This window comes from Stegodyphus dumicola, chromosome X2 (assembly GCF_044657685.1).
Source record: "Stegodyphus dumicola isolate Sdum_Otavi_A_Nest chromosome X2, ASM4465768v1".
NCBI lineage: Eukaryota > Metazoa > Arthropoda > Arachnida > Araneae > Eresidae > Stegodyphus > Stegodyphus dumicola.
In genome coordinates, this window is record NC_140781.1 from 73912729 (window position 1) to 73932423 (window position 19695).

At 31.7% G+C, this 19695-nt stretch overlaps 1 protein-coding gene across 2 annotated transcripts in view; it reads right to left on the reverse strand.

Annotated features, from left to right (window-relative positions):
- Positions 1 to 2759: 2759 nt before the first annotated feature.
- The window catches only part of LOC118181422 (rho family-interacting cell polarization regulator 2-like), a 151672-nt gene continuing 134736 nt past the window's right edge, over positions 2760 to 19695 (reverse strand). For both annotated transcript variants that reach the window (XM_035350566.2, XM_035350567.2), the window contains 5 exons: positions 16824 to 16973; positions 15862 to 15908; positions 15585 to 15668; positions 15286 to 15379; positions 2760 to 4606 (listed from right to left, as the gene is read on the reverse strand). In XM_035350566.2, coding sequence (XP_035206457.1) covers positions 4578 to 4606; positions 15286 to 15379; positions 15585 to 15668; positions 15862 to 15908; positions 16824 to 16973 — 404 coding nt within the window. In that variant the 3' untranslated portion in view covers positions 2760 to 4577. The remainder of the gene's footprint in view (positions 4607 to 15285; positions 15380 to 15584; positions 15669 to 15861; positions 15909 to 16823; positions 16974 to 19695) is intronic.

Sequence of the window (19695 nt, forward strand, 5' to 3'; positions counted from 1 at the left end):
TTTTTGCTTTGATGTATACGACGTTTATCTTGCCTCTGTCCAATAGATATTGAACATGAATTTATATCTTTATGTTCCATACCTAAAGTATTTAAACACTCAAAATTGAAGTCACTAATTGCTGTGATAACAGCTATTTCGAGTCTGTTTTCAATGCAAATGTTTCCTTTGGGCAGTTCTTCCAAATGTTGCTATGTGAACTTTAGTGTTTCGTATTTGAATTCGTTAGTGTTTATTTGAATGAAAGCAGGAAAGTAAACTTTTTACTTGCATATTGAGAAATAATTATTACCTGTACATATTTGATACTTTTAAAACACGTTTCAAAAGAAATATCTACTTTAAGGGGACAGTGGACGTTCAAATACATTTTTTTAGTTATTTTCATAGAATTATGAAATTTTGCATGCATGTATATTTTACAATAATTATATCAAATATCTTTGAAAAAATTTCTGGATCATTGCAATTTAAATATTTCGTTAGTGTTTCGTATTTTTCAGATATGGACCATGCTAAAAGCTGATTACTGGCTAGTTATTGATATACTGGCAATATTTTGGATAAAACATTTACTGTTGATTTGTTTTTCATCATTGAATGAGATTTAGGTTTCACATTTTTAGCAATGCTACACCTTCAAAAAACAAAAATATGACATCTGTTGGGTATTTATAATGTCTGGGTAACTCATTCGTGAAACGAACTTGCATAAATAGCAGTCTTCATAACCTTACTAACAGCAAAAATAGTGTCGCAGAAATTAAAATAATGTTTCTCAAATGTTTGTTTACATTTTTATTGATATTTAAATGTCACAAAAAAGTTAAACAAGCGTATTCAAACGCTTATAACTTCTTTAAAAATAATTTTACATAAAAGCGTTTTTTTGTAGACGATAAAGTTAAAAACCGAAGAATATTATCATATGAAATTTTTATTTCCCAATTTTTGGTCGATTTTTGCTAAAATCATAGTCCCCGGCTTATCTGGTTTTACAAGCATATACTGTACAATTCCTAAATGCCCTTTGAATTTTACCATAGCTTCATCAACCAAAAGATATTTATACAGCTTAAAGCAATCTAAAAACCGAAATTTCACCTGAGAAATAGCAGGCTCCAATTTTTGCAAAAAATTAAAGTTTTCATCATTTTTTTCCTTTACCCCTTTTTCTCTTTCAAAGATTTGAAAATAACGTTTAATTTTTAAAAATCTATCAGAACATATTAATTTTCTTATTCCTTCATTGCTAAGTATAGGATTCTGGGACTAGTATTAATTCATTCTAGGTAAACACATAATGCTCGTTATAGGGGGGAAACAGTTATAAAAGCCCATATCTCATTTACAGAGAGTATAGGCTGCCAACTTCCAACTTCAACACCATGATTTTTTCCACAAAACTCTGCATATTTATTTTGTTTGCATTTTGTCAAATTACTTCTAGTATTCATTAGGCAAAAGTAATTTGAAATAATCTAAAGCAGATAATCCAGTTGGCAAATCATGAGATGGTCCAGGTGAGGACGAGAAAGACCTAAATTTCATGTCTGTTATTTATGTTATTCTTCCAGTCGGATTCAAAGGTATCACATAAAGTGTTTGAGTTCATCATTCACATTATCAGTGAATATATGTTTTGCATGCCCATCATCTTCACCAGATTCAACGGAATATGATTCGTCTGCTTCTCCAAATAGTATGACATTTATTTTTTCTTGCGTTATCTTAAGTCTTCTGAACATTTTGAGATGAAGCTACAGAATAGCAGTGAGACATTTTCACTACTTGAGGAAGGAATAAATGAACAATCTAGACAAATCTCTCCTGGGAGAGTTGATGCTAAACAAAGGAGAGCAAATATGCATTCAAATAAGACAGCTACTTTAGTAACTTGAAAAGAACGATTGGCATGTCATTTAACAACTTTTGAAACAAATGAGCCCTGCACTAATATGATGGGGGAAAGCACCAAGTAGTCAACATAATTTATATATTGATATGACGCATTGGGGCGATCAGTCGATATCTAAACGTACAGATGTCAGGGGCAACTTTGACCCACCTCATGACGTATATACAACACTAAGCATGTGGGTTTATGATCAAGAATCATATAGCCTCAAACAACAAGCTAATAGCAGCATAGTACTTCAGTGTTTCAAGAAAAATATTATTCTGTTGTTACCTAATAAACTCACTAACACCATCATAAACATATTTGGATTTGGATTACAGCACAGCATACTAAAGCAATCTTACAAAGGACAGGGATGCCTTCATGGAGGATATTTCAAGGGAAACTGATTCAAATCCGTGTTAACCATGCAGCATTCCCATTTACTGGGTTTTGCATCCAGGTCAAACTACAGTGTTTGCCTACTTTACCATTCAGCCACTGGCAGACATCATTTTATAATCATACATTTTTAGCAGATGCCTCAATGAACTCATTTCTGATTAAATAAGTTTCTCATTTTAAATATTTTAATGCCATTTTATAGCTCATAATGTAATTTGTACCATTATCTCCAAACGTCATCAAAATCCTTCATGTAGATTTTTATTCAGCATGCATATTCTAATTGTCCTCCAAATTAAAGATACCATGGCATACATGAAATGTAAAATATCAATCAAGAAGAAAAGTGTTGGTCTGAATATCATTATTTTTATTCGTCTACCTGTCCTTTAGCTTACTTATTAAAACTTCATGCAATTGCATTAGCCAACTGTATCACAAAAGGAACATGAAAATGGAAAAAAAAAACTGCTTTAATTTTGCAAAATTTCATATAAATACCAGTTTTTAAAATTAAGTACAATTTAGTGCATTTTTTGCCAAAACTTCAAATATTTACATCTCATCTATATCATAGATGATTACATTACTTGCAAGCAAAAAAAATTCTGCTGATAAAAATTACAGAAAATGTCTTTAAAAACAAAAGTGCTGCATCGTTTGTCTCTCGCCTTTATGAGTTATAATACATATCCAGAAATGCATACTTTCTTCATTTTGACATTTGCTAATAAAAATTCAAAGTAATTAGAATTTAATTATCATAGAATATACAAATTAATCAGTTAATCGACCTTGCCATAAAAATTTTGACCACAAACAAATGCGTGTTTTAGCACACTAAGAATTAGTGCTAGCAGTTTCTAACGAATTACATTATTATTTGTCCTCACCTTTATGAATTATAATACATATCCAGAAATGCATACTTTCTTCATTTTGACATTTGCTAATAAAAATTCAAAGCAATTAGAATGTAATTATCATAGAATATACAAATTAATCAGTTAATTGACCTTGCCATAAAAATTTCCACCACAAATTAATACATGTTCTAGCACACCAGGAATTAGTGCTAGCACTTTCTAACGAATTACATACCTAAATTTATTGTGATGTGGAATGAATATTGTGATTTTTACAGACAAATATTTTCTTTTTGTGTAGTAAAAAAGTGAGGTCCCCAGTTACTTAAAAAGTTAGTAGTTTTGATGACTTCGAAATTATTAACAATTCAGTTTTCCATGAAACTTCCACTTGAATTCAAATTAAAAGTTTTCACTTTTTATAGCTAATAACTTCTCTGTTAAGTATGTTAAGGTCATATAAGGACTTCTTGCAATGATTGTACTGGCAGTATTTTGGTACTTAAGACAGTAGCAAACAGCAGCAAGAGGGATGGGGAGAAAATGAATGATACTAAGATAACATGCTTCTTTACTCTTTCTTTTCTCTCTTTTTTTTTTAATATTTATTACAATTCAACTATGTAAAATACAGTATTATATATTTTGAAGTAACATGAAATTCTTACAAAAGGAATGCATATTTGGCATCAAAATAACAAATGGTAAGTAAAAATATTTTCATCAAACAAAATCAGGTAAACTGCTGTAAATAATTACCAACTAACAACAAAAATATCTTTGGTATATCAAAATATGGCCACTAATGGAAAAGCAATGCACTAGCAGGTAACAGGTAGTTTTGTAATCAACAAATATATGCACAGAAGGTAAGCTGGGATTCTTTGCTTGAGTTACTGAAATTCAATAACAAGTTAAACCCTGTACACAGTCACTAATAACAAAATTTAAAAAATTATGACATGAAACAAAGGTTTAAAACAGTTATAAAATAGGAAAACAAGTAGCTAAAGCTGCTGATATACCACAGATGACATTCACTTAGGAAATATAAAATGACTTTTATGTAAAGAAATATCTTTGGCATAATGATAAAATATAATATTCAGTTTGAGAACAAAGACAAAATATAAGCTCTCATATGCAGCACAAGTTAGAAATATATTTACACGTATTCTCTAATTTCTCAACTTAAGCAAATGCGTGTAACATTGAGTATGACCAGAATTTAGAATACTTTAAAAGTTTCTTCTTTGATGCACAGCTTGATAATATATTTAAAAAGCTGCACTCAATATTACTAGTTGTCTTGAAAGTACCATCAAACAAATTCTTCAACAGCATCATTTGCTTATTTTTACCCCTTTTTATTTTGGTACCTTTCTGTAAGTTTCTATCAATGCAAGTCAAACACTATCTTGAACTGCCATCTTTTCTGCAAATAAATTAAAAGCACACAATGAAAATCTATATGCATGGTACGTTATTTTTTTTAATTAAATACCAAAATTACACTAGCATAAATCATACTGGAAACAGAAAATCAGGTGAGAAGCAATGTAGGAATGCTATAAATTTTACAGTTAAAAAAAAAGTAACTACATTAATTGGCTAAATAATTGATAACTTACAACTTTTCTCTGTTCCCCAAAAATGACACACACACACACACACACACACACAAAAAAAAAAAAAAAAAAAAAAACATTTAATGGGGGGGGGAAGATTTAAAGTAGTGCATTTTTTTAAATTATGCAATAATACAAAGAAAAACAAATTTTTTAAACATTAACATTAAATTTATAATTTTGACACATAATTTAATAACATTCCAGCAGTTTAACAAAAAGTGCCATCCCATCAACAATATTTACCTATATTTATGAACAACACAGTATAGATATTTGAGTTTTCCAAAAAGCGTAAGGTGGGGGGAACCACAACATACAATTGTTTCCTTTCTGTTTCAAACATAGTAAACAACATACAGTTTTGAATGTTCTTCAGTGGCATCAGAGTATCAGACAGAATGTTTCATTACAACACCTAAAATACTTAATATATCAGCTTATAGGCTGCTGCCTTTTCATCACTCTTGATACCAAGAATCTCATTTGCATCTCTTTCTCATAAATCTATTTATTAAATAATGATATCAAAATTAACATTCAGAAAAACAAATCTGTTACCTACACCAATATGTTCTAATTCAAAACAGTATAAAAGGATCAGTATTCTTTTAGCAATGGAAATTCCTGTAGATGCAGAAGGTAGCAACCTATATTTTCAAACCATTTCCTGTAGACCAATATCTGCTATCATTGCATCCTCTTTATATTAAAATGCAGCGGTATAAGCAAGCATTATCACTGAAGCCAATGAGAATGTTCTCAGATGAGTCCCAAGACATTAGTACAAAGTCTGTAACCCGGACTCGTCAGGACTTCGGCGATTCCGGATTATAGATCATCAATTTAAATCTGGCAAGATAGCGTGCAGAAATTATACAATTAAAAATATGAAATTGTAATTTATGAAATAAAGAGCAATTATGATTTAAAGGGTATCAAAATTTACCAAAAAAATAAAGCTTAATATTTATTTGTTTACTTTATTAAACATTTCTTTCAATGTAAGTTGTTTAAGTTGCTTCTTTTTTGTGCTAATACTTTCTCTTGAATTCTATAAACAGACATAATTTCTTGTTCAGTTATAAAGTTCCACTGTTCAAGTCCTGTAATTGATGTATCGAGAAAACCGATTAACTCGTCAATCGAAATTTTTTCATTTTCAATAACCTCTCTGTCACTTTCTTCACTATCAGAAGCCGTATTTTCTGGATCTAGAACCATTCTACAGATTTCGCCATCCGTTAATTGATTGATGATTGGGGCATTGTCGTTGCAATGAAAAACTTTTGTTATATCACCTTTATTTATAACCACTTCTCCACATTTCTTTACAAAATCCTATAACTGGAAAATTTCACCTTTAGTTTGCGATGTCCGAAAACCTTCAAATTCGCGGCTATTATCTTCATCGTCTTCACCATGAAATATGGTAGCTGGCCATAAATTATGCCAAGCATTTTTTAACGTATCTGGAGAGACATCCTCCCACGATCTTGCGATACTCCACACAGCAGATTTTATGCTAAAAAATTTCAAAAAGTCTTGAATAGTCTTGCCATTGTTCAAGAACAATTTCAAAATTTAATACAGATTTTAAAAATGCTACTGTATATTTGCATTCCAGTGCGTGCACTATTCCCGTATCCATAGGTTGAATGATAGATGTACAATTTGGAGGGAAGAACAATACCGATAAGGTTTGTTCTTCACTCCATATTTAAAGAGAAAGCATTAGCCCAAAAAACAAAGCAACTTAAACAACTTACATTGAAAGAAATGTTTAATAAAGTAAACAAATAAATATTAAGCTTTTTTTTTTTTTGTAAATTTTGATACTCTTTAGATCATAACTGCTCTTTATTTCATAAATTACAGTTCTGAAGATAACTGTTTACTAGTAATGAGTTCAATGAATTCATCTGTATATTGTTCAGCAGCTTCAGTATCAGCTGAAGCTTTTTCACCTGAAATGTTTAATTGTCTTATACCATGGTGATTTTTAAATTTGGTTAACCAACCTGTTGAATATGAGCACTCAGTGTTTAAATTCATTTCTTCACGAAATATTTTGGCTTGAGCCATTAGCATTGGACCCGTCAATGGCACACCCTCGCTGCGACGCTGTCTGACCCACTTAATCATCACTTTGTCACAGTCGTCATTTTAGCATAATGAACCCTTTTTCTGTTATTCATTGCAAGTGGGGTGTCGGAATCCACAAAAATTCAAACAGTTCTTTTTTCTTTTTGCTTATGTCATATACAGTTGACTTTCCAATTAATTTTGAGACGGATATGCCTTTATCAATTTTTTTGCAGCAATTCCACTTTTTGTTTGATGGACATTGAAACATGCTTTGATCATGTGGTGTAGTAGATCCTTTGGCAGCTCCAGAATTGGAAACTCTTTTTGACATAATTGAAAGTTCAAGCTTAATTTTTATAAAACTGCTCTAACAGTCTGCAAAAAATAATAAGGTGGATTAAGGATTAAGGAGCAGTGCAATCTGTAATATTAACTGAAATGCCTCAGAATCAGTAAAGATAATTTTAGCCTAGCTTATACCATCGATTATACGTTAAACGCGCATGTATAAAGCATACCAAAAAAAAAAAGTTTGTGGCTTTGAGGTCTGCATTATAGATCATTCCAGATAATGGACATCCGGATTACGGACTTCGTACTGTACGAATACTTCTGGACACTGAAAGCTGTGGTGGAACAGGAAAAGCATAATCACCAAAGATATGTTCAAAGTTATTATGGGGACCGGTACGTAATGTCGCTTTCTCACATTAAATTCAAATGAATAAATTTTTAACAAGTTTTTATTTTTAAATCAATATAATCACTCTTATTTATCAACAACCTTTCCCCATCTAGTGTGCAGATTTTAAATCCCAGACTGATAAAAATAAATTGGTTTTCGAGTAAAATATCTTCAGATGGCATTTTGGACATCATCCAGATTTTCAGATTTTTTGCCGCTAAGAAAATGTCATAGGGATTGGAATAAATGGAAATCTGAGGGTGCGATATTGGACGAGTATGGTGGGTAAGGCAGTACAGCAAAACCTTCCACCGCAATTCATTAATTTTTCCAGTGTTCATCAGGGTTTGTACACATTTCTGCACATGAAAATTAAGTACTTTTAAGGACCATTAATAAAAAAAATTAAGGACCTATAAGCGAATGGGTCCTTAATTTAAAATTCAATTAAAAATAAATTCCATTAAAAATATTATCTATGCCTAAACTTCAATTTTGTAATACCATCCTAAAAATAAAATAGATCTGTAAGTAGGATGCATTATTATTAAACACGACTTAATTAAGTCTGAGTAAGTATTATTAAGTCTGAGAATAAAATATATCAAGTTTATGAAGGAGCATTATATATTTTACACTTATAAGAAATGAACATATTTGAAAGGAGATACGCGACATTTTATTTAAGTTTTACAAACAGTTAGTTTTATGTTTATTTTATATCTCATTTTGTCACATACTTGCTCAGTCTAGAGCTTTAGTAAATAGTAAGCAGATTTTATGTCAAGCGGCATAGGTTAAAATGAGAAGTAAAATCATAATCAGCATGATTCACAACAAAAGACTGCTAATGTCACTGTTGCTGGTTACCTAAAGAGAGTCCTGCTGATCAGAACAAACCTGAAAGGCCTGATGCAGGCACGGTTGGCAAGTTCTGAAAGTTAGCTGGGCTCTGTCTGACGCAGTTAGTCTCGTAGCTTTGTGTAGAGTTCCAGGGATTGTGACTCAGTTAATATACTTTAAGGTTCTAATAAGCCACTAAAGCACCAGAGGTGATAAGTTGTTTTGCATTATTTTAAGTCTCACTAGATGCGAAGAATAAATTTTACACGAATTTTTTACATTTTTGTGTTTTATCTTGTGACTACAGTAAGGGTTAATGAAATGCAATAACTCACTTTAATATGCAGAGATAATTTTTAAGGGCAAGCACTTAGTTATAAGTAATTAAATTAGGTACAAGATAACCTTAGTCAGTATGGACTTACATGGCCACTATTAAATTTATAAAAAAGGCCCTATTAAAATCCCAATCTAATAAAATTTCACAGTTTAAAATACACGAATTTACGACATTGATTCTTAAACGATATTCGGATAATTACACATTAAAAGCTACATAACATAACAACACTCAGCAAAATATTTCTGCGTCTTTTTAATTTGAAGCTTTCCCAGACATTTTTGATAATTGTTGAAAAAGGCCCTATTAAAATCCCAATCTAATAAAATTTCACAGTTTAAAATACACGAATTTACGACATTGATTCTTAAACGGTATTCAGATAATTACACATTAAAAGCTACAAAACATAACAACACTCAACAAAATATTTATGCATCTTTTTAATTTGAAGCCTTCCCAGACATTTTGGATAATTTATATCGATTTCCTTCTCTTTAAGCACCTTTTCTAACAATTAGAAATTTGTCTCAACACACAAAATAATGTTCTCACTAGTTTCTGTGTGTTTTTATCTCCTAACCTGTCCACAATGTACCTATGAGGGTTTATTTGATGTGGTAAATTTTAAATAGTCCAAAACACATCAACAGATAAGAAGCAAATTATTGCTATGTCTGAAAGTAACTACAATGTCTGACAAAGGTTTAAATAAGATTCTTATTTAAAAAGAACTTAAAAAATAAAGGCATGTTCTTATGCTAACAAAATCAATTACAACTCATAGTGAGGTAATAAAACAAGAAGAGTCTAATTCAAACTAAAAATATGGAATAGTGGTCAAAGACTATACAATTTAATTTCATTTTAAGCTGGCTCAATCATTCTATTATAACAAACTCAAATGTTGGCAACGGGAATCCAAGACGAATAATTACAAATTATCACAGCTGGCAGGAACTAATGCAAGGAGCAAGTGGAGGTCAGAAACACACTCTTGTCTTACAATCCAAAAATCTCGGTTTAAAAACTGTCTAAGTGATTTGCATTCTGGCAAGAAAATCGAAATGAGAAATTATAGTAAGGGCTGAAATTGTAAACAATTGGGTAATTTACATAATAATAACTGTACATATCTTTGAAGAATAATTTTGTTTTTCTTTACATATTCAGTTTCTTTCTTCCACGTTTCCTTCTCATTTTAGAATTTTTTGATTTAATTAAAGATTTCTGATATTCTAAATAAACTAAATGCATTTAGAATGTATAGAAAAAGCTGCTAATCTTATTTCTACAGTAATGTGAACAATCAGAAGAAATAGATATGGTAAGCTTCGGTTAGAGAGCTGATATGGCATCATTTTTAGAATTTAGTGATACACTGAGTAATTAAGTCTAGAAATGGCAAAACTTTTAGAATTTAGAACAGGCACTAGAAGCAAAATTTAAAAAGGCACCAGGCAGCAAAATTTAAGATCCACAGAGACTGCATCAGATGGGAAAATGCCTAGTGCCAGCCCTGTGTATGATGCATTAAGACATATATTAGATGACTCTTTTAAATTGTCAGTTTTCAATATCTTTATTAATAAAAGAATTCCTTTCTACAACTCCTGTCCATATGATAAGATTAAAAGACTTTTTGGTATTTTCCATGTTTGCGTCTAGTGAAAAGTAGAGAAAATAAAAGGAAGATTAAAATGTTAAGAAAAAGATTCTAGTCAAACATTCAACTATGTTTTCATTGTTCTTCCAGACATTCTCCAAAAGGTAAGAAATTATGTGTTAATACAGTCAAATACCGAAAATCTGCCGACCTGAAATCCGCGTTGCCTCTCAGAATGTAAACATTCAGTTTATAGGTTCCGGAAACCGCAACATTGAGTACAAAATATCGAAGAAAAAATACTCACCAAATAAATGATGCCATAATTACCGAATAATAATGAATCAAAACGGAAATACCAAATTTTTTATGTAAGAAAAGTTTAAAAAAATAAGATAAAATGAATAAGATAAGTTTCTTTCTCTCTAATCTGCATCGAGGTAAAAATGTAGATGATTCACTCAACTCTTTGTTCAAGTTCACGATTCACATTGTTCTATTTTCAGAGCTTTGTTATTTCATTTCACGAGATTGTTTAGTGCTGCCTTTTTTTTATCTGGGTATTTTGTGAATAAATTAAGAATATTTTTTATTTTAGCCCTTTTTAACACAAGGACAGACAAGAAACACACTCATGATTTTACTACTTAAACTTTGAAAACCGTAAACACGTTGCATTGACAGTAACGCAAAAAGTGCAAATGCTGCAAAAGATGGAAGCAGGTGCTACTCCTCGATTTATAGCAGAATGGTATGGAATTGCGACACGATTGTGTACGATATATGAAAAAATAAAGAAAAGGTGTTGAAATTTTACAGCAATAGTGATTCTAACACCGGAATCCAAAACCGAAAATCTTTGCATGAGGCGAAATCAACAAACCTCGATGCCATGTACATATAACACAATGAATAATATAATCAATTTACATATGTAATAATAATTTAATGCACATAATAAATTATTGCAATAATGTATGTAATAATTTAATTAAATGTATCTAATACACCTTATTCATTTTGCACTTTTAGTCTGAATATTATGTTTATCTTTTCTGTCCTGAAATCCACAAAATCCTAAAATCCGCACAACCTCTGGTACCAAGCTTTGCCGATTTCTGGAATTCTACTGTACTATGGAGACATTTTTCATTTTGTCACATTTTTCTGGAATCCTCTAGAATAATGGGTCTATAAATCTTGCCTTCATATCTTTCTAAACTTTTCAAGCTAAAATGTCTAAAATCCTAAAAAAATTACCCCTATCAATTCTGTAACAGCATTATGCCAGAAATATTTTGGAAAAAAAAAAAAAAAAATCGGAGGAAAAAAGTGTAAAATTAATTTTATAGAGAAAAACAGAGCTTAATTTCTAACATTAGATGTGCTGGAGCCCCATGGAACACTGTCAGGAAAGAGGTACAAAAATAAATAAATAAAACTGGCTAATAAAATCACTAATAATTAAAAAATTAATTATTAATTATTAAAATAATTCAATAATTAATGCTTAAAAAATTAAATAGTTTAAATAAAAATGTAAAATATGAAGGGATAAATTAAAATTTAATTAAATTAAAATTTAATTTATCCCTGATTTTTAATATAACTTTATTACTAAAAATAAAATTTTCAATATCAAATTTCTACTGAAATTTTGTTCAGGTACAAAAAAAAAAAAAAAAAATGTCACAGCTTTCTTATTTAAGGCTTGAGTAGAATTATGATTTATCCCCAAAACTAAGAAGTACCGGAGCAGGGCTTGGGCACAATTTAAGTTCTGGAAAAATCTGACATATATTTTGACAATTCTGAATGTTCTGAGACAATTACATCGGAAAAACTCTTAACATAAAAATATTAAAAATACATTTTTAATTAATTACATAGCTAGTTTGTTTTTGCTAAGAACTGTTTCATAAATGGTGCTTTATATCATTATACCTTGCTTATTTACCACATATAATAAATAGCCGAAATAAAATTTTATAATATCACAGAAAAAAATAAAAATGCTTTATTTTAATCTTATCTCATAAATATAATTAAAACATATTACCATTATTTAAATGAAATTTATCAATGTTACAATGTTCTAAAAAAATGTCCTAGATCTCGGAATTAAAAATTTTCTATAGAAACATCTTAAAATCACCAAAATGTTGATAAGTTGAGAAATTTAGAAAGGTTTGATTATAGAATTCACATCCAGAAAGCGAAAAGTTGTTTAAGAGCTCTTCATTAGAAAAAATTAAATAATTTCGAAATGCTTATGTTTCACTCTTTGCTCAGCGAGTATCCCACCATTTACATTAGAAATAAGAACAAACTATAACTGATGGACCCATTCAAAAGATAACCATATTTGTCAGCAAATTGACAAAAATATTACTCAAAAATGTTAATTCACATTCAAATTGGCAGTCCTAAAAACAGACAGAAATTTCAGATGATTAAAATTAAGGACAGTTCCAACGATTTTGGCCAAAATTAAGGACTTTTAAGGACCAAAATTTGATTCCAAAAACTTAAGGACCTTTTAAGGACTCTTAAGGACCATATATGAGCCCTGGTTCATCTTGCACAGTGTGGTCTTGCACTGTTGTCAAGCAGTATGATGCCTTTTCAGTTCAAAATCACCCGATTAAAGATTGGTTCACTCATCCAATTGTTCGGTCTGCATTAACAATTTGTCCAGGTTTCAGTAATTCAAAATGAACAATTCCGCGAATACTCCACCAAACACACAGAAGCACCTTTTTGAGATGTAAACCTGTTCATTTGGAGAAAGCCACTGCCTTTTGCATTTGGGATTATCACATAGGCCCTATTTTTCATCTCCAGTAATCAAACAATCAAAAAAACGGTTCTATATGATGCCGTTGCATGTGATGGATTGGTTGGTTTTGTTCCCTTTGGAGAGATTATGGGGGACCCAAACACCTGCTCTGCTTACTTTTCCAATCTGCTTTAAATGTTCTTGGATGGTCGACCAAGGTCGGTTAAGGGTGTTTCACAGTTCTTCGATTGTTTGACATGGATTTGCTTCTACTTCTGCATGTCATTTGTCTAACATTGTTGGTCTTCCTTATCGATAGGAGTCAGGGAGATCAAAATTACTGGATTTGAACTTGGAAAACTATCTTTGGCATTTATGAACGTCTAATGCATGTGGATAAACACACAAATGATTTTGGTCGTGACTGTAGCGTTACTACCCTTGCAAAACTCAAAAAGCATATAACGGCGGATATGCTCTTCTGGTATTTGGCTGGCCATTTCCCACCAAATTACAAAAAAAAAGTTTAATATTGAATTATTTAGAAGTGAGCAAGTCACAATAAACCTTAAAATGACTTTGGCATGCCTTAGAGACACATAATGAGCTGACAAATCCCAAATATCAACATGCGCAGAAATTACATTACTTTCCGGTCCCCCTAATATTACCATGGTTAGGATGTAATGGTGACAGTAAGGATCATGACACAAGAACTATGCTGTATATTTTTACATCAGGTTCCATCATGGCAGGAAGGTACTGTACAGAAATTTCTGGACTACATTATCTTTTTAGTGAAACAGTGGGTTCCAAATTTTTGTATGTGAATGGCAATGCTCACCTACACAGGACAGATAGCATGAGTAGGGTAATGGAAAGAAAAGATATTATCTGCATAACTTAGGCTATATATTCTCCAGACCTCAATCCCATCATGATGCCTGGGATACTCTCAGCAGATGTCTAATGCATGGTTCATCACACCTAATTCTGTACTATCTTCACAATGCCTTGTCAAGAGTGTAGGAAAAAAAACACTAGAACACTTCTGAACAACCTTTTCGAGAGAATGAATAATCCACGTAAAGTGTATGTAGGAGTTCTAAGAAACCCATACTATCTACTGATATTTTGAGAGGCTTGACTCCATTATGTTCTATGGTACCTCTCCTTTTGCATTTATGTTCTTTTTCACAAATCTCAATTATATACCATTTCATTTTAATAAAAACTACATTCGAGGTGTAGGTTTAATATCTTTCACTGATTGTGATATAAAATCTCACCGTTCCTCATCAGTTGTCAAGTGGTGTTTATTTTGGTCATTCATTAAAAAACAGTGTCCAAAAAAAGCGAGTCTTGTGGATTTTGAATAATGCGCTATATGGAAAACATTTATGAATTTAATTTATTTCTCTACTGCAGACCTAACCTCCACTGAGGGAAAAAAATCAACACAAAATGTTTTAAGAATGAATTCATAAAAATCTGATAGCTGGAGAGAATTTTATTATTTTTATTTTTTATTATTTATAATTTTATTACTTTTTATATATATTCTATCTAATGCTATACATATGTTTTTATGTTCATAGAATTCCTTGAATGCTTTTCCATTCCCTAGTTGTTTCTTTCTGTCTAAATTGTATCCTAACTTTAAATTATTTTCAGCAATATATTGCTTTTCTGAACTTTACTGAAGCATCGAAAAGCAAAATTTCTCTGGTTGAGGTAAATTTTTTCTTATTTATGCAGACTACAGTCAGTTTGGCTCCAGGCACAAGCAAAGCTTAAACTGCCATTCCTAGGATATCCACGATTACTGTGTTAGTTCAATTAAATCCTGACTGCTTTCCTCTTTCAGCCTCAAAAACATAACTCCAGATACGCATTCCAAAAATTATATTTTAACTTTCTTCCATAAAGAGACAATATTTTAAAGAAAAGAAGTTTAGACATGTTATTAATCATTGCCACTTCTAATTATTTAGCAGGTCCTTAGAAACAAACTCAGAAAATTTATTCCTAAAATTTTGCAAACGCATTGTGTATACACAAACAATGTAAAATGAAACATATTGAAATCAACTGAATAACAACAGACACATTCTTTAATCAAGACCCCATTTATCACAAACTTACCAAACTTGCACAGAGCATTATTAGCAGCTTCTCGAACACAAGCATCATTGTCATTATCAGCTACATACGAAAGTTGTTCAGAGAAATGTTTTGCCTGAAATATATTAGAAATGATAAAGAAATCTCTGTACTAAATATTTCTCTAAATCATATAATTCTTTAAAAAACTTAAGTATAACATATTAACATGAGATATTAATACATGAATAGAAATCAATACAAGAAGATTAATAATGTTAATAGAAAGGCAAAACAAATAAAATGTTATAGTAAATACTGAAAAGGTAAATATAACTTACTTGCAACATCTCTAATGCCACACAAGATACAAGTCTAACAGTAGGAGTCTCTGAATAAAGCATTCTCAGATACTTCAAAATTACCTAATTAAATATTTAAAAAATAATCTTAAAAAATTTGGAAATGAAGAAGTTGAAAAAATACTCAAAACGACGAATATTAAAACATTAAAAAACATACACAGTAACAGAAATGGGTGCATTAAATAAAATTAACTGCAGTAATGCTTTTAACTTTATACGACTGAAAGAACAGTATAAAAATATAGATACTTGCCTTTTCTTTTAAATCCTCCTTGGAACATACAGATTTCAAGTAACAACCTTGAAAAGCAGCAATTATTAGAAAAAAGCATATAATATAATTAAGGACACAGAGATTTTTTTTATAACTAAACAATCATAATTTAGCATACAAAAAACATAAAATTCATCATTTACAAGGGAATGTATAGAAGATTCAGAAAAACATTCAGCTGTTCTGAAAAATGGAACTCAGTTCATATATTTTTATAGCATACAGATGGAAAAAACTAATTATTAAATCATTAACACTATTCTCAAACATTTATATATATGTGTGTGTGTAATAAAACTGTGTTATTATTGAAATAAGATGAATTGGTGAGTGTTGCAATGGAATGGCGTTGGAGAGGACTGTATCATAACTTGCACAACATGAAACTTTATGTTAATGATGACCCCATTTGGAGCTAAAATGTTGAAATCTGCAAAAAGAAGGGCCTCTGTGTGGGAAATTGGTTCAGGGGTTGCAGAATATCGTTCGTCACTATAATGTATTCTTGGGCAGAGGCATTGACATCCTTGAAATGGTGTAACAAACAGCTTAATATGTCTGAAAGTGCTGCAGTTAACTGGAAAAATTACATGCAATAAAATAAATAATAATGAGGAAAACAGTAAGTATTTTTCAAAATATTTTATGGAAATGACCCGCGAGTATTATTGTCATTATTCTATTGTGTTACTTATTCTTACATTTGTGCTTCACGAGTTTGGTGAAATCATAACTGAAATCTTGGCAAAAATCTAAAATCGACATATATGGTTGGGGGGCCCTCCTTTAAAAAAAAAAAAATTAGAGAAATATTAATATTATATTACAAAACTAAAAGAATAAAAAAGAACAAATTTTAAAAGAAATCCCAATTTTTTTAACATACGTCTTCAGTGCATTCACTCTTTATTTATTATAATGTATAAACAAATAATACTTGCCAGCTATATTTTGAAGTTCAGTATTAGTTTCAATAAGTAGACTACCGATCAGGTACAAGGAATGAGATGATGGAACAATTTTTGATAAAACTGATACTGCAGCAAATGCCTTTTGAACATCACGGCATTTTAAATCTTCAGCTGCCATAGCTATCAAAACAGATAAAAGCATATATAAAAACAGATGGAAATACTACACACATAAAAAATTATACTTTTATGAAAATCATACAAAAATGAGTGAGTCGTACATGACGGATGCCTCATGTTCATGCCATCAGTTTGTACAGACATATACACTGAAGAGCCAAAACATTATGACCATCACCACATTTTTTCATGAACTCGCCTGGATGATGCATAGGACATGTGATTAAGTGGAGATGGTATTTAACTGCTGCTGGAGAAGCTAAGGAAACATTCTTGCACTTACTTTTGCAAGTAATGGGAAAGGCTGCTGATCTAAGTGGATTTGAGAGAGAGCAAATTTTAACGGCTTGAAGACTCAGAAGGCATATGTCCGAAACTGGTGACTCAGCTCCCAATCTGCCATTGTTACTATTTATGCAAAGTGGATAAATGATGGTGAAATCAGCAGTAGACACCAAGGTGTTCGATGTCCATGTTTCATCAAAGAAAAATTATGTCGGAGCTGATCTCGCTTGGTAAAGCAAAAGTGGCTTCAAATTGTGCCTCAGCTGACAGCTCAATACAATGCAAGTTTTTCAGAACACACAGTTCAGCAGATACTGTTGGATACGAGATTGCACAGATGTCCGACTCATTTGCCTCTGTTGACCCCAGCGCCATTGTTAACTACACCAGTGGCCCTAGAACATCGAGACTGGACCATGGATAAGTGGAAGACAGTTGCCTAGTCAGATGAATCAAGATTTCTTATTCATCATGCTGATGGTTGTGTCAGGGTATGGTGCCTTCCATGCAAACAGTTGCTTCCTCCTGTACAGCAGATCATACACAGGCTGGTTGTGATAGTATTATGCCTTGGGGGACATTCTCATGGGTAGCTTTGGACCCTTAGTTGTAGTAGAACAGACCATGAAAGCTGTGGTTCATCTGAACATAACTGCAAATCAGTTGCAACCTAGTCTGTCTTCCAAACTGAAAAGAGAATCTTCCAGCAGGACAATGTCCCATGTCACAAGCCTCAAATTGAGTTAAAGTGGTCTGAGGAGCATTAGGATGAATTCCAATTAATGTCCTTTCCACCTAACTCGCTGTACCTAACCCAATAGAGCACATTTGCGATGTTGTGGAGCAACAGCTCAGATCTCAAATGCCACCATGTTGGAATCTCAACTTTGCATGACTGCTGCTTAGATATTTTGTACAACCTGTCTCCAGTCATCTACCAAGAACTTGTAGCATCCATGTAAAGGCAAGTTGCAGCTCTTTTGCACGAGAAAGGTCAAAGAATGTGTTATTGGGTTGATGGTCATGATGATCATAATGTGTTGGCTTTTAAGTTATATATAACGGTAGCAATGAAATTTTTAGTTCAAAATTTTACCAAGAAATGGCACTGTACTGTCCTCATATCCTCTGAATGACACATTTAATCAACGAAAGCTAGCTTAAACGCTGTACAAATGGTTTATTACATACTGTTTCATATGATCATGTGTTCAATATGTTCCCCACTGCAAGAAGTCACATTCAGCATACGCACCATGCCATTAACCAATGTGTTGAGCATATGTGGGTCTATTGAAAAACTATGTTATAAATTATGAGCATGGTATATTCTTGCAATTTCAAATAGCCCTATAACCAAAAAATCCAGTGATTTCAAGACCAGCGATTGAACAGGCAAGGCAATAGAGCAGGAGGGCACCACAAAACTTTACACAAAACTGCTTCACAAATGCTATTATACAAGAGTACCATTTTGAGTAAACGTAACTGTCTATGAGATTTTGTTTCCTCAAACATGGTACCATCTCTTGACTTAAGTTTTTAGGAAGCACTGTTTTGTTATGTAGAGTGATTTCTGTCTATTTCATGCAATAACTGGTCAAACCTTCTGCTTTCTTAATCTTCAAAAAAGAATGAACCAATAATTAGGTTTACCATGAAACTGCACCAAGCAGTATTCATAATTCTCAAAGCATCATACAAGAATTTTTTAACAATATCACAGTCAGTGGGCCTTAGCATGTTTTCATCTCTTCCTGCATATAAAACTCAGAAAGGTCAAACAAAATTCCTACTAGGATATCAAGTGAACATAAATCAGTATAAAAAATTAGTTTTACAGTAGTATAGTTTCTTTTAAAAATCTCATTTTCATATCTATGGTTCCTATGTTGTACTTTTATCTTTAGCTGAAATTTTGTTCCCCCTTGAAGGTTGTAAAAAATACTAAATTAATGAAATGAGGTTTGGTGCAAACCACATCCTCCTACAGCAAACTGTTCATATTTAGGAGTGTTTAATACTATAAACTCAAAGACTGCTTGTTTTTTATAGTAACCTCAATTCCTGTGACATGATTTTGCAGGCTACGATCAGTTATGCTTCCTGTTAGAATCATTTAATACCAGATAAAACTTTATTTCAATTACAGATAAAACAGGCATTAGTCACCAGAAGATAACTCAGTCACTGGGTAATCAAGAAAGCAGGAAGGTATGGGCAACATGTGGTCTCACATTGTCCTGTTGAAAGATGGGGCAATGTAAGCCTCAATGCACAGCCCAGACATAGGCATTGAAACTTCAGTAGCCATCAAATTATCAGATGTACCGACTAGAGAAGAACTAGATCGTTTTAATACAAAATACAACACTGTTGCAAATAAAATGTGAATGATATTTCTCTAAGAAGATTCTATTGGCCATTAAAATTGTGA